At 39.8% G+C, this 13,941-nt stretch overlaps 1 protein-coding gene across 19 annotated transcripts in view; it reads right to left on the reverse strand.

Annotated features, from left to right (window-relative positions):
• Nucleotides 1-13,941, reverse strand: part of scrib (scribble planar cell polarity protein) — a 143,077-nt gene that overhangs the window by 45,435 nt on the left and 83,701 nt on the right. For all 19 annotated transcript variants that reach the window (XM_059016003.1, XM_059015975.1, XM_033993073.3 and 16 more), the window contains 6 exons: nucleotides 13,611-13,700; nucleotides 13,142-13,219; nucleotides 12,429-12,746; nucleotides 8,518-8,598; nucleotides 4,377-4,646; nucleotides 1,441-1,551 (listed from right to left, as the gene is read on the reverse strand). In XM_059016003.1, coding sequence (XP_058871986.1) covers nucleotides 1,441-1,551; nucleotides 4,377-4,646; nucleotides 8,518-8,598; nucleotides 12,429-12,746; nucleotides 13,142-13,219; nucleotides 13,611-13,700 — 948 coding nt within the window. The remainder of the gene's footprint in view (nucleotides 1-1,440; nucleotides 1,552-4,376; nucleotides 4,647-8,517; nucleotides 8,599-12,428; nucleotides 12,747-13,141; nucleotides 13,220-13,610; nucleotides 13,701-13,941) is intronic.

Consider the following 13,941-nt stretch of genomic DNA (forward strand, 5'->3'; position numbering starts at 1 on the left):
AAGCCGTTGGCGAAACTAGATTGGCCCGGGCAAAACTACTCACCAGACCACCGGGTTTCACCAAACCTGATTATATTAAAAGAGCGCTAGGCAAAGGTCGGCAGGCAGCTCTGACACCAGCAGTAAGGCATGAAACCCACAAGCAGATGAAATCGATAACTTTTTGTTTACAAATTTAAAAAAATGTTCAGCTACAGTTTAAAATCAGGTATCCAAGTATCACGAACATTACAGTGTATTATATATTATGACAGTACATTGAAGGGCCAACAAATACCTTTCTTAGCAAAGCAAAACACCAGTGCATTTCAGTGCAGTTGGCTTAACGACAGTCTCAGTCCACAGACAGCACAACTCACCTTTTCATTAACATTTCCTGAAGCTCTCCAGTGTCATTTATTTTTTCTCAGGAATGCTAAAAACTGCATATGCTACCATTAATATATAATCCAAGAAAATACCTTTAATTTGTCCACAGAAACCTGATATGCGCTGAAGATCTTGGAGGTTTAGTTCACTCGGAGCTGACTAACTTGCAAGAGCAGACACACCTGACCCAACCTATTGAGATGATCTTAACCCTTTCATAACCTCACAATCTCAACAAGAACACCAATTACCTGTTGTTTCAGTAACATTGAACCTCAATTGATGTTAAATATGGATTTGTAAAGTTCACCTTCAAATATTAAACTTGATTGTCCTATGATAGTGCTAGTTTTTACAGTTCTACATTTGACTACTAGCTAGCAATAGTGAAGTTAACAGTGTGTTTCTAAAAGCAGTGATCTACAACTTGGTATTTATTTTGCATTCATTATAAAACGAGTCACTATGTTTTTAGCTTTGTCACTGAACTTGTTGCCTTGAGTTGCCTGTGCTCCAATGATTTAAGCATTATAATATATTCAACTAAACTGTGACACTGGACTTTTCAAAACGCTGAGACTGAGCACTTAAAGGGTTACTCCCCACAAGCCTGAGGAACAAGCAATTACTTGTTCTAGTGACATCAGACAAAAAAATGCAACAAGTGTTGATTCAGCTCATCACCCGAGGACCTTGTGTCAAATTCCTGGCATAGCTCCAATCCTTCTCCTGCCCGTCTCTATATATAACCCAATGGAAGTGTGGTGGAGCAAACAGGCATGTGTTGAAGAATCTCCCAGCAGAGCTGTGTCTGAGATTTGCTCACGTTTTAAAAATCTTTTTCTAAAGCTCTGTCAAACCAAGAGATGACAACAGCATTTCAAAACACAGCATTAAAAGGGTGATAAGTAGAGACTTTTTTTTGTTTAAATTGCAGTTAAAATAAAGTACAAACTCTACATTATGTGTACTTCTTGTATGAAGTACACATAATATAGAACAACCACATCGACATTCTCTGTCCCTTTTGCTGCACCACACATTTGTTTGAAGTTACAGATTCTGTTTTACCTTTGAGATGAATACACCTGGCTCACTGATGCCAAAGGGGTGGCTGGCATGATCGCTACCTCCCACAATGCTCAGCCCTAGAGGGCCGCCTGCCTTCACCAGGTAGACTTCCTGTTGGGACAAGTGCATGGGATTACTGGGCAGGAATGGAAGGAGTGGGGGGGAGGGGTCATCTGTTACTGAACTGCTTTTTAAATTTCAATGATGGTCCTATGAGAGGTTCCAAATTGTGCTCTGTGGGTAAATTCTAAAATGTTGGCTCTTATGTCATTCAGCCGAAGTGTGCATAACCCGTTCTCTCCCTAGTTACTCAAATGATTCAGAGCTAGCAATTTGAGCTAAATCTGTAGGACTGTAGGATTTTTATTGAGCGATTTGAGGTTATGGATGGACATTAGGAAATAGTTAAATAGATTTTGTTAGTCTTCTTTTTGTGGTGTCTCTCTACCGTAGCTCAAGATAGACCTGCTGAAAGTCCTTTTTTTTTTTTTTTAGTCAGTTCTCTTTCATCCTAACCCTCTCTACTGCTTTGACCTGTGGATATCTGTGCACCAGCAGCTGTGCTGAGAACTCTCAACAGGCATCAGCTGGAAAGAACAGGAGAGATTAGCCACTGCTACCCTGGACTGGGACTCCGTGTAGAAGGGACAAGATTCAACCTCACCCCCAAGCAAGGTGAAAGGTGCCAGTGACATTGCCTGCATTTACTTTGTCTTTACATCCAATTGGATTTGTGCTTTAGACGGAGCCAATGACAGCTGTATGTTACGATTGCAGTTTCTTAGAATTGCCAAACAGCACCAACTTCAGACCAATATTGTTATGGCTGCAAGAATCTGAAAGTACATGGAGCCAACTAAATTATTCTAGTATATCTTAATGTCAATTAATTTGAAGCTATTAGTGAATTACACTTACATGGTCAACTTTAAATGGGTTCATGAAGGATCACAGTTGACACTGACAATACATCAAATCGCAGTAAAAGCAGCGATTGGTACTCAAAGGCGAACTAATGTTTAAAGGCAATATGTTTAATATACTACATTTTACTGGTGAGTTATGTTTTATTTTATTTTTGGGGGGGTTTACACCCATGAAGTCATAGTTTATTTTTAGACATTCTGAACTCCTAGAAGCAATTCACATTGTCTACATCCTTTAACGCGAAGTGCTGCATGGAAAACGGTGTAACATTAGGTGATTATCATAACCCTGGTTCCCAGAAATAGAAACGTAACCATTACCTAATGGGATATAATCTCTTAAAGCCCGAATTACTTGAGCACTTCTATCAAAGCTGCTCCTTTAAGTGCCCCGTATCCATCAGACGTCGTGAAACCCAGACATGGTGCAAGGCTGAAAAAAACAATTCCGCCGTGCAATGTAAGAGCACATGAACAGACTGATGTTGATAACTGTTGTGTACACACAGTGCACAAAAATGGAGCACTGGTAACGGTCTTGGTGTCAAACCGGACAGAACCGGGACATTGGTGCCGACTCTGGTATGAACCAGTTGACGGGTACTGACCTTAGAACCAATAAAGGTGACTGGTACCTACTTTGGTTACTGGTAGTGGTTCTGACCAGGTTAATGTTACCGACCACGTGACTGGTACAGGCTCTGGTAATGACCATGTGACTGGTACAGGGTGTGGTACCAACCAGATCACCGATACAGGCTCTGGTACAGAATGGTATCGGCTCTAGTACCGAACAGGTCACTGGTAGCGGGGCTGGTACCAGGACAAGTGGCGTGCAGGTAAAGACCTGAAAAAGCCACTGGCAAACTGCAAGCATGCACTGTAAAACAGACAGGGGCTGCAGTTACCTGCTAACTAGAAAAAATCTAGTAGCCTTCATTGTCAGTGTAGCAAAGCAAACAAAGCAACGGCATAGAGACACTCTGAATATTCTCCGGTCGAAAAGGCTCTTGACAATTCTACAGCGCAGTGTAGCTAAAAAGCCGTTAACACTGGCAGTGTCTCTGTAGCATGAAAAGCTGACTGGAAAAAAAACAGACGGCTAGCGCAGTATACTGTCTGTGTACAGAGGCAGACTTTAGTACAGAGAGACAGCCTGTGCATGGGCTGGGTTTCTGAAAGAAAAACTAATTTTATTTATTTATTTATTTATTTATTTATTTATTTATTTATTTATATATATATATATATATATATATATATATATATATATATATATATATATAATGAAAAGGCGCAAGCAAGAAATTTAATATCGACTCATGAAGAGACAAGCAGCAAGGGAGGGAGCGTGAACTTAGCTACAACAAGGTACTGGATCCCGGGAAAGGGGCGGAAGGGACTTAATCAGAACCTAAAGCTAAGAATAATTATACACTTAAAAAGGGAAATTATTTCAAAATATGAAATAGAAAATGAAAAAGTTAATTAAATCAACTTCTCGGTAGTTATGACAAAGTCAGAGCTCATTCCTTCCTCAGGCAAAGGCTGAAATAGAAAATGGCGCTGAGCCTTGTGTGTCACTCGTATTTATCTCCTGGGGCGGAGACAACGTTTGACGCATACGGAGCTCTTAAAGGACCAGCTTTGATAGAAGGTAATTCGGGCTATAAGAGATTATATCCCATTAGGTAACGGTTACATTTCCGACTTTACAGAATATTTGTTTTTGTAACAAATGCTCTGAAAAAATACCATTAAAAAACAATAGCACACTACTGTACAGAGAATTGCTTCTCCCCTGCTTCATCAGGTAGTTTGATAGGGTAACTGTTTTGTTTTTAGAGATATTTTTGTACTGTAATATGGTACCAATTATACATTAAAAGAACATTTGAATATGCATTTTAGTTTGTGAAGCACTAATCACAGCATAGTCCAATAAATCATTCTAAATCTAAAGGGGTCAGTGAGTTGAAAACAGCACACCAGCATGGCCAGTCGTCTCACCTCGATGGGGTACTCGTCCTCCAGGGCTCTGCTGTTCAGCGGGTTGTCCGGCGGAGAGTCTTCACTCGCATCCTCCTGGTCGTTGTTCTCCGAGGGTGTGGGAGGAGGCGGGGAGTGGGGGCGTGCCCGGTGCAGGGCAGGTGACCCCCCTAGTACTGCAACGCCGTCCGAGACATCCCGCTCGACAACCAGAGTGATGGTGGGGGATGTGCCGGTAAGAAGAGCTACTGCCTGATCATGCCTGGCTTCTGTCATGTCTACACCATTGATCTAAAACAACCCGCAAACGCTACTGTCAGGGCTCCCATGTCAACACCACAACTGTCAGCCAGGGGGCACTCCAACCATGTAATCCCCTTATAGGACATACACTGTGCCCTACCCCAATCAATGGCTTCTTGACTAGATCCCATTTCTGAAAGCCAACATTCAACCTATGGCAGAGCAGGGTGCAGCTTTTTAGGCTTTACTGCAGTAACATTGGCTACATATTACAATTTTGTGGTCAAACTCTGGATGCTGTGCTTCATTTTTCACCAAACAGTGGGCAGATTTCCAAACCCACACTTTCCTTAACAGGAAATAAAATAATGCAGAATCTGGAGAAATTGTTTCCAATTTTATTTTTTCTTTTGCCAAATTGTTTTATGTCATATTCTCAAACAAATTTAAACCACGACAGTGGGATACTAGCATTTAAGAAGAGATAGAAATGTTGCTGGTTACCACTTCCGACCCGTTTTAAAATTAACACACAAAGTGGTTAAATGACCTTTATCTTGCAACCTAGATAACAGACTAAACACATCATTTAAAACCTTTCAACTGCATAACTGACTTTTAATTCACTTCCACCAAACAGGTTTTTTATGTGTGTGTGAGTTCACAGTCATGCACACATACTAGTCAAGTGCAAGAATGAACCACAACGATGCATTCAGGATGGATTTCCTGAGGTTCCGTCCTAATAAGAACCTGTCCTTCGCTCACCCTTGCATAAAACAGATAAATTGGGGCCTTCAGGTGTCCATATTTATTGCATTCAGGGTTTCTTTAGATATTCTGCTGTGTATGTCCTGAAACACTCCTTTAGATCCGGATTAACCTTATTCCCCAGGTACTGTTTTGTTTAGGAGAGGAGGAGAGGGAGCCAGGCAGCGCAGTTGGCAGTGCCTCGAGTTGTTAGTAAAGTGTAAAATGCAAACAGTAGATGAAACTGGCAGGGACAGGTCTGTTACTGAGAGCTGCCTTTCATGCAAGTGGGAAAAAATTAAATAAGAGACAGAAGAGTAGAAATAACTCAGAGTTTGCATTCCAAAACTCATTCAAGGCCTCCGAGAAAGAAAGGTTTGGTTCAAAATACAGATTAAAAATCCGGGGTTTTAGTAGTTTACCCCTGCCCAGAGATTAGAGAGCACTGTCCAGCCACAAACAAAGGAGCACTGTTATGAACACTAGGAGGCACCAGTGTTATATTAGAAGCCAAAACTGACCACAAGGCATTCACCTGCTGTTACATATTACAGTACTGTAGGTAGATTACTAGTCAGCCATGTTAATGCAGAACAATTAAAACTGAAGCGACCTGGCTATATGTACTTTGCATTCGTCAACTTAAAGAGACGTGAGTTATGTAACTCTAAGTTTGACCTTTAAGTGTACTAATGCAAACTTGTGAATTGCAGTATCTCCTTTTCAGTGGCAGGCTGGTTTAGTCGATTAAAAAAGACAGCAATGATTTCCAGACCTTTCACTGAATACATTGTTCTTTGACACACAAGCAACTGGACATTCTATTTTTCATGCTAAAAAACTAAATCTCAGTCTAGACAACAGTGAAATTGGGAGGGTACTATCTGGCAGGTAAAGTTGCACTGTTGTTTTTTTGACCTATTACCTTTTCAACAACAGTGAACGAACAAATGTAAAACCTTGGTAGAAATTAATTATTATACTGCTTTCCCAAATAATCTGATGGCAACAACCCAATGCTGTTTGAATTTACTGTTCTTACGAATGTTCACTGGTTATAGGTCCAGAACAGGTCTACAGTCCTTTGCTTTAAAAGAAAAAATAATCATTTTAAGACTTGTCTCTTAGAGCGCTGCTTATCATATCTGTACAACTGCTTGCCAATATACATATTCATGTCACAGTACTTATTAAAAGGGTCAAATCTTCACTGAAAAGTCTGAAAACCGCCTCATTCTATCATATTGAATTTTTGATCCACAGCTGTTTGTTTTTAAAAGAGGCATCCATTTTGTACTTGCCTCTTTTCAAAGCCCTAAACAGTCATCATCACATCAAGTGGAATTTAGTTTGATATCTGCAGCTTGTCATGTTTTAAAAAGGACTAGTTCCATTGAGGGCTGCAATGCACAGAAAAGCAACTTAGCATCATAATCTAAGATGTGTGTAGAATGTCTCTATACTGTATCAGCATAGGTGTTTAACTTTGAGGTTTTCCTCACTGCTAGACACACTAGTACTGCCATGGTTTACAAGATCCTACTATTGTGATTGCATCCCTGTTAGGAAGGCAGGAATCTGATTCAACAGAGAGATGCGAGGAGTTACGGGAGACAAAAGGGGGTTTAAACTGCAGCTCACTGACTAAGTGTGTAAACCATCTGAACCATGACTATGTACTCCGCATAGTGGTTAGAGAACTACAAACTACAACAGGATATATATCTTTGACAATATTCCTTTTCTAAAAATAACATTTACTTGGATAATAATAATAATAATAATAATAATAATAATAATAATAATAATAATAATAATAATTAGTGAAACTAAATCCAACTTGAAATTGGTGTTTGTTTTAAGCTCTGGAAAAGGTAAGACTTATCTTTTTGAGTGATGCCAGCTGGATATAGCGCCAAACAGAAGCCAGCACTGACCAGATAGTATCAGCTTTTACCATTGGCTGATATGCTATTGCTGCTATGGTAACACATGCTGTTACCATGACAGCTTAGCTCATCGGCCCCGCCACCATCACCCACCAGAACGCAAAGAGAACGGCAGTTGATTAAGAAGTGCCATGCAAATTAAAACCGTGTGAAATGGAGAGACAGGAGAGAGAGAGAGGGTAATAACGTTATGGCAACCACTCTCCAGTCACTGGGTGTGGAGGGAGACAGACAAGTTAGCATCCAAAAGCCAAGGAACTGGAAATCATAAGGGGTGTGTGGTTCACATCCGAGACTGTGGAACTGGAACCTGTGTAATATTAGCTGTCATAATATTAACATGGTACACCTCCAAAGAATGAAACATAAAGGGTGTGGGTGTGTCAAATAAATATATAATACAATAAATTAAATAAATAAATCACACATGCAAAAAAGTGTAACCACCACCTAAAAAAAATAAGATCCGTGCATTTTCAAAAATACTTTTTCCAACATTCCTGGGAAAAAATCATTATACATTCTGGGTGGGTGCAGTTTATCTTTTACAAATACACATATCAACCCAAGTAGTGTCATTGGTTTCAAAAATCATCAAGGGATTCTGAAGTTTTTATTTACAATAAAATATAATATGGAGGTTAAAGCCCAGCTAAACTGACATCTTACCTAAGGACTACCAAAAAAATAAATACCCGAGTCTGTTTCAGTTGTTAATCCAGCCGGATCAACCGAGATCAGCCTAATTAGGCTTATGTCAGTAATTAATTTAAAGGAGGCTGCTGATCTTTATATAAAATAAATAAATAAATAAAAACCCTGCCCTGCTCCTATATTTATTTTTTAAAGCTGCCCGGTCAATGTCTAAGTAAATGTACAGCTTGGTTTTCAAAGCTCTTCACTCTTGACCTAAAAAAGGAGCAAGGTGTCTCATTAGTCGAGGGAAAAAAAAAACAAAAAACAAACTACTGATGGATTCTAAATTATTTTAATAACAACCTCTTTGTGAAAGTGAAAGTTGCTGAAGGCTCTTGCGTTAACCCATGTGCTATATACAGAAGTGGAAAGGTGATGTGTTGTTGTTAAAGCCCTAAAGAAATCAGAATTTGAGACCCTGTCTCTGTGAGGATCAACGGACAATCAGTGCCCTGTACTGTACCTTTCCTGCAGTGGGGGGGGGGCTGAGGGAGGAGGGGGCAGAGTGAAAAGTGTGCACTTACAGAAATAACCCTGTCTCCAACATGAAGAATCCTGTCTCGATGGGCAGAACCACCCTCGGCAATTCGGGATATGAAGATGGCCTGCAATCAAAACACACAACACAGCTCTCTTTAACACTCACAGAAGCTTGTATGGAATACTCAATACATGCATAGCAGTTAGAGTAGTAAGGCAGATCTTTACAGTACACTACGTTTGATTGCATCATAAGGTGTTATTTGCTAACTTTATTGCAATAATAATGCTGTTATATTTCTCAATATTAACAAGCCTATAGTTTAATGGATTCAGATTCATGTATCTTATTTGGACTAAGTAGTAAGACTTGAGTCCTTGAGTTAAAAGCAGATATTCTAGAATGATTGAAATAGTACAATTATTAAAAGTATTATGTTTAAAAAAGCAAGACAATAAAGTGTAAACTGTAATTAATAACTTCAGTACACAGTGGACCTACTGAAGGAAAGCCAAAGCAAGACTTGCTGGTAAATCAGTAGTTTTGAATACAAGGCCTTTCTATAATGAGCAAAATTAACTACCAAAATACCTTTTGGTAGCAGAATAAGGGAGTATATGGGGTAATGTCCGTTCTCTTCATTATATTATAGAAATTAATGGAAACTTGGCAGCCGAAGCAAGCATTTCATTTAATTTAGAAAGGTGGTCTACAGTATCAGTTCTTATCAGGAAGGTAGCGACTTTAATTGGGATGATGTTTGGGAGTCAAAAATACAGAGGCTTTTGTATTACAAAAGAAAAAGCAACGGTTGGACAGAATTACATTTAAACCCTAAAAAAGCCAGTGTTGCATTTATTTAAGTTTTACTGCAGGAATAAACAGAGGTATTTATTTACAGGGAAACTAGTGTTTAACCCTTTGCGGTCCTATGTCGGACCATAAACAAACAAGATAGCTGCTTCTGCATCCAGCGCTCAAAGAATATCACTGACATTTGCAGAGCTTTTTGAGATGTTATAGTAATAAAATAATGACTTGGATCGCATTATTGAGGAGTTTGGTGATAAAACGAGTGATCAGGAGATGACTGATCGGTATGCAAGACTGAAGAGGTATGTGAAATACAGCGAACAAGGGGTGGTACGGGGCTGGAGATGCAGTACTGAGTGTCCTTTGATATGCAGTGCCTTTTAAACCTGTTTTACTGTGAAAAAACAACAACTTTTAAACAGTGTGTCTAAAATAAACTGCGCGTGTGAAAATAAATTGGACCTGACGTGCTGAATAAATGGACCGCAAAGGGTTAAAAGTGAAAATTAAATTGGTCTCAGACACACAGTAGAATTCTGGAAGGGCATTAGACCTTCAAAAGATAAGGCTTAGTCTTTAGCACCTCAAAGCAGGATTCGGTGTTAGCTCTTAAAAAAGCGGGATTTGCCAACCTTGAATGATAACCAACAGAAGGTGCTTTAAGAAAGACAGGAGTATGTATATGCCTCATTATATTAAGAAAATAATGAGAGCTTAGTTATAAAAATTAGGATGTAAGCTTTTGAAAAGGTGAATTTGGAAAAGCGCTTGCAGTAGAGTTTCATATTAATTAAAAAAAAAAAAAACTAGCCTTGCAGGTAAACAGGGCTTCTCAAACCTGCTTGCAAAGGGGATTTTTTTTAGAAAGAGAGAGGTCAGGCTTAGTCCAAGCATGGTACAGTTAATATGAGACTATTATATTGAACATGTTCATTATAGCCTGAATTTAAATGAAAATAACTGGACTGGCCACTGTATGCTTAGTGGTTTTATTCAAAAGCTTATGGTAAACCCCTACAGTCTTTGTCCAATATTTTGTTAACACACATTTGTATATGAAGTTACTGTCCCACTGACAACACACTGAAAAGGTAACATAATATGCTGTTAAGAGGGACATATATTTTTGACCCAGGTTAATACAATCAAATATAGCAGGTGTTACATAGTAAAACATCTCTCGAATACACACACACAAACACACACACACACACACACACACACACACACACACACACACACACACACACTACCCCAAGTCAGGTATCACTCAACTTGGTACTACAAAAAGACGTGATCCATGCTCTGAAAAGCCGATTGTTATTTGGTTGTATTCAGAAGTTTCTGCCTTTTGAAGAAGGTTCTTATTTTTGCATGTATTCTACACTTCCATATACTGGAAGGTAAGCATATATTTGAATTGATATCTAATTTATATTGATGCATTGCTATAAGGTATAGGAATTATGTTACAGCTTTGGAGAGTGATATATTGAATGTTTTAGGATTTAGCTGTGGGCGCTTTAGCTTTTTGCATGGCTAGCCTAAGGGCTAATCATATGATAATCATACTTGTATTGCTGTATTGAAGTATTAATGCTGTTAAACCTGTAAAGGCACTGGATCGCCCAGATTGCCTATTGCTTGGGATTTGTTGTGGCCTGCAAACACTCAATCCATCTTGAAGCATTTAACAAACAGAAGGAGCACTATTACTGCTCTGATTTGTAAAAGCTTCAAATTAAAACGAGTGTGTGATTTTCTTGATTATTAAAGTTGTCTGGATACGTTGCAAGCCCAGTGCACAAACAATCCACTACAGGAGTCCAAAACATGCGAAATCTGACAAAAGTAACTACAGGTCGGCCCTTTTGTTTTAATTAACTTTTTATAGGCCACACAAAGATGCAGCATCCTGTTTACAGAAGATGAGACTGCAGACTTCTTAACCACGGATCAAAGTAAACCTCAAAGCTGAACTGCCCTCCACTTGTTCTGTATCCATATGTGCATTTCGGATAACTGTCAATTCAACTGTACACTGCTCTCTGCAGAAAGCAGTATGAAAAAGCATAGGACCCAAACAACGGCAAACGATAACACACTGAAGGAGGCATTTACCTCATCTATTAACTGATGAAAGTCTGAAGGTTTGATGCTAAATGAGCATTAATTCAACAATAAAACAAATGGAAACCAACAGCAGATTTTTTTCCCAGACCCCAGAGTAAAGGCACAGCAACAAAACCCAAACCAGAAGCCTAATAAATCAAAATAATGTTTTAAATGTGGTATATTGATTCAGGATGGGCCATTTTAACAGTATTTCAACAATAAATCAGGAATTAACTACAAACAAATATGTATGTACACGCTAGTAAATAATAAAAACTTTTCTTTACAGTTCACCTGAACTAAACAGTGACCTACTCCAACTAGCCATTAAACCCCAGAAATAACCTGAAATACAAAGTGCAACACAAAGACACCTTGAAAAAGCAGGTCACAACGTTTTAGACTCTTTGGTTAAGTCCAATTTTACTGTAAATGATTAAGTTTCAGTTATTTATTATTAATCTATTAAGGGGTTTTTAATTATTTGTTCCTTTGCAGCAGTGCAAGTACTTACCTACAGAAATGCAATGCTGTCTCAACACTGTCTATTCAAAGCAATGCTGCTGGAATGGTTGTTGAGTAAACATGTGGTCTGTAAACAGGCTGCTGTTCCCAAAAATACCCTTCCATCACTCCACCGGTTGGTGGCCAGGGACACTATCAGGTATCAGACGTTTCTATACTTAACCTTGTCACTACAGCAACATGCCAAACCCTGGGCTGTAAAATGAGTTGGCGACTATTTGGACATAGCCTGTTCTGTGTGTCAAACTACTGCTGCAAATGGATTTTTCTAACCACAGATTGAGAGTCTGAAAACTAGTCCTAAAAGGCCCTAAGCACTTATGAAACTGCATGTTAGGAACGTTTAAATAAATAAAAATTGCTGCTACACATATTAAATGCAACTATTCATGCGGCCTAGTGCAGTTAACGTTTTTTGATTGGTTTGTTTTGCAAATCAAACAGGGCCTATTTCAATGCCTAAGCAGGCGGGGAGTGTGTTGTGGGTGCGTGTGTCCTCACTGTGTCTCCAGTGCGGTATGGCGTGGAGCCCTTGCCCCCTGCGATGCTGAAGCCCAACCCCTTGTCATTGCGGAGGAGGCAGGTGGAGAGGCGCTCCTGCAGCCCGCGCTCAGGCTCCTCGTCACTGGGGAAGGGGAGACCGCTGCGGCGCTCACGGGGGAAGTAGTCATCCTCGGGCCGCAGTGGCGTGGTGGTGATGGCGTTCTCCGGCTCCACCATGCGCTCCCGCAGCACTGACATGGACACCGACGTGCCAGAGCTGCGCAGAGCCTCCACTGCCATGTGGTGCTCCGCACCCTGCAGGTCCACGCCATTCACCTGCGAGAGAGAGCGCGAGCAAGCAATCAAGAGATCAGCATCAACCACCAAACACCTACAACACACAGCAACATGGAACGGTTGTTTTTAAGTGTTGAAGTTAAGGATGATATATTTACTTGAGGTACTCTGGTAAAGCACATGTTTTTCCCCCATGTCTCTTATCTCATTGTTTCAGACACACCACAGTTGTAAACCCTTATTCTCAACACGACCCCATTCCCAATTGTGACCAAAATCCAATTTATGACCAACAAGATCAGACTAACTTCAATGAAAAGTTTGTGCTTACTAAAACCAGTCTGCAATGGAGTTAAAAAGAACACAAAAAAAGAGAAATGGAGACACACTATATTCAGAACCACTGAAAAAGAGAGAGAGCTGTGTAGAGTTACCTCTAATAATTTATCCCCCACTTTTACTCCTGAAAGTGCAGCCGGACCTTCCTCGGATACTCTGGAGATGAAGATACCCTGGAGAAAATAAATAAATAAAAATTCGGCCACACAAAGTTGGGGACACTGCAAACTGGGTTGCAGTACTTAAAGGGATACTTTATACCATCAACATGTCCCTAATATTTACTTTCTTACTTGTTTAAAATCCTATTGTGTGTTTTTTGCGTAATACTTTATTGCTGCTTCTCCTTTGAGCATTTCCCAGACTTACTAATATCCCTTTTCAACTACAGGGGCATAGTCTGAAATGACTCCTAAATAAGGAATTTCTGAAGTGAGAAGTGTGCAGCTGGAATTGCTGCCCCTGCAACTGTGATTTTGTAGGGAGATTCTCCATGTACCTACTGCCAGTTGCAAAGGGGCTGGGGAGGGGGTCAACAGAGAGTACATATAGATGTCCACAAACCTCATCGTCTCCCTTGTAGGGTGTGGAGCCTTTTCCCCCAGCAATACTGATCCCTAAACCCCCAGTCTGACGGAGTATCGTTAGCGTCAGCTGGAAGCAGAATTACATATGTTTAAACTTCTGGCAGAAACAGTGATGGGTTAAAATAAATAAAAAACAGTAATATAAACCAGACCAGGGGTCAATCACAATTGTAATTATGCTATTCGTAATTAGCTGCGATTACAATGTAACTAATTGTAGTTGAACCTTGGCACACCTGCGTAATTGTAAGTATAACTGATCAATTAAAGTTAAATTATGCCTTTGTCATTCAATCACTCGTATTTTT

This window comes from Acipenser ruthenus, chromosome 3 (assembly GCF_902713425.1).
Source record: "Acipenser ruthenus chromosome 3, fAciRut3.2 maternal haplotype, whole genome shotgun sequence".
Taxonomy (NCBI): Eukaryota; Metazoa; Chordata; class Actinopteri; order Acipenseriformes; family Acipenseridae; genus Acipenser; species Acipenser ruthenus.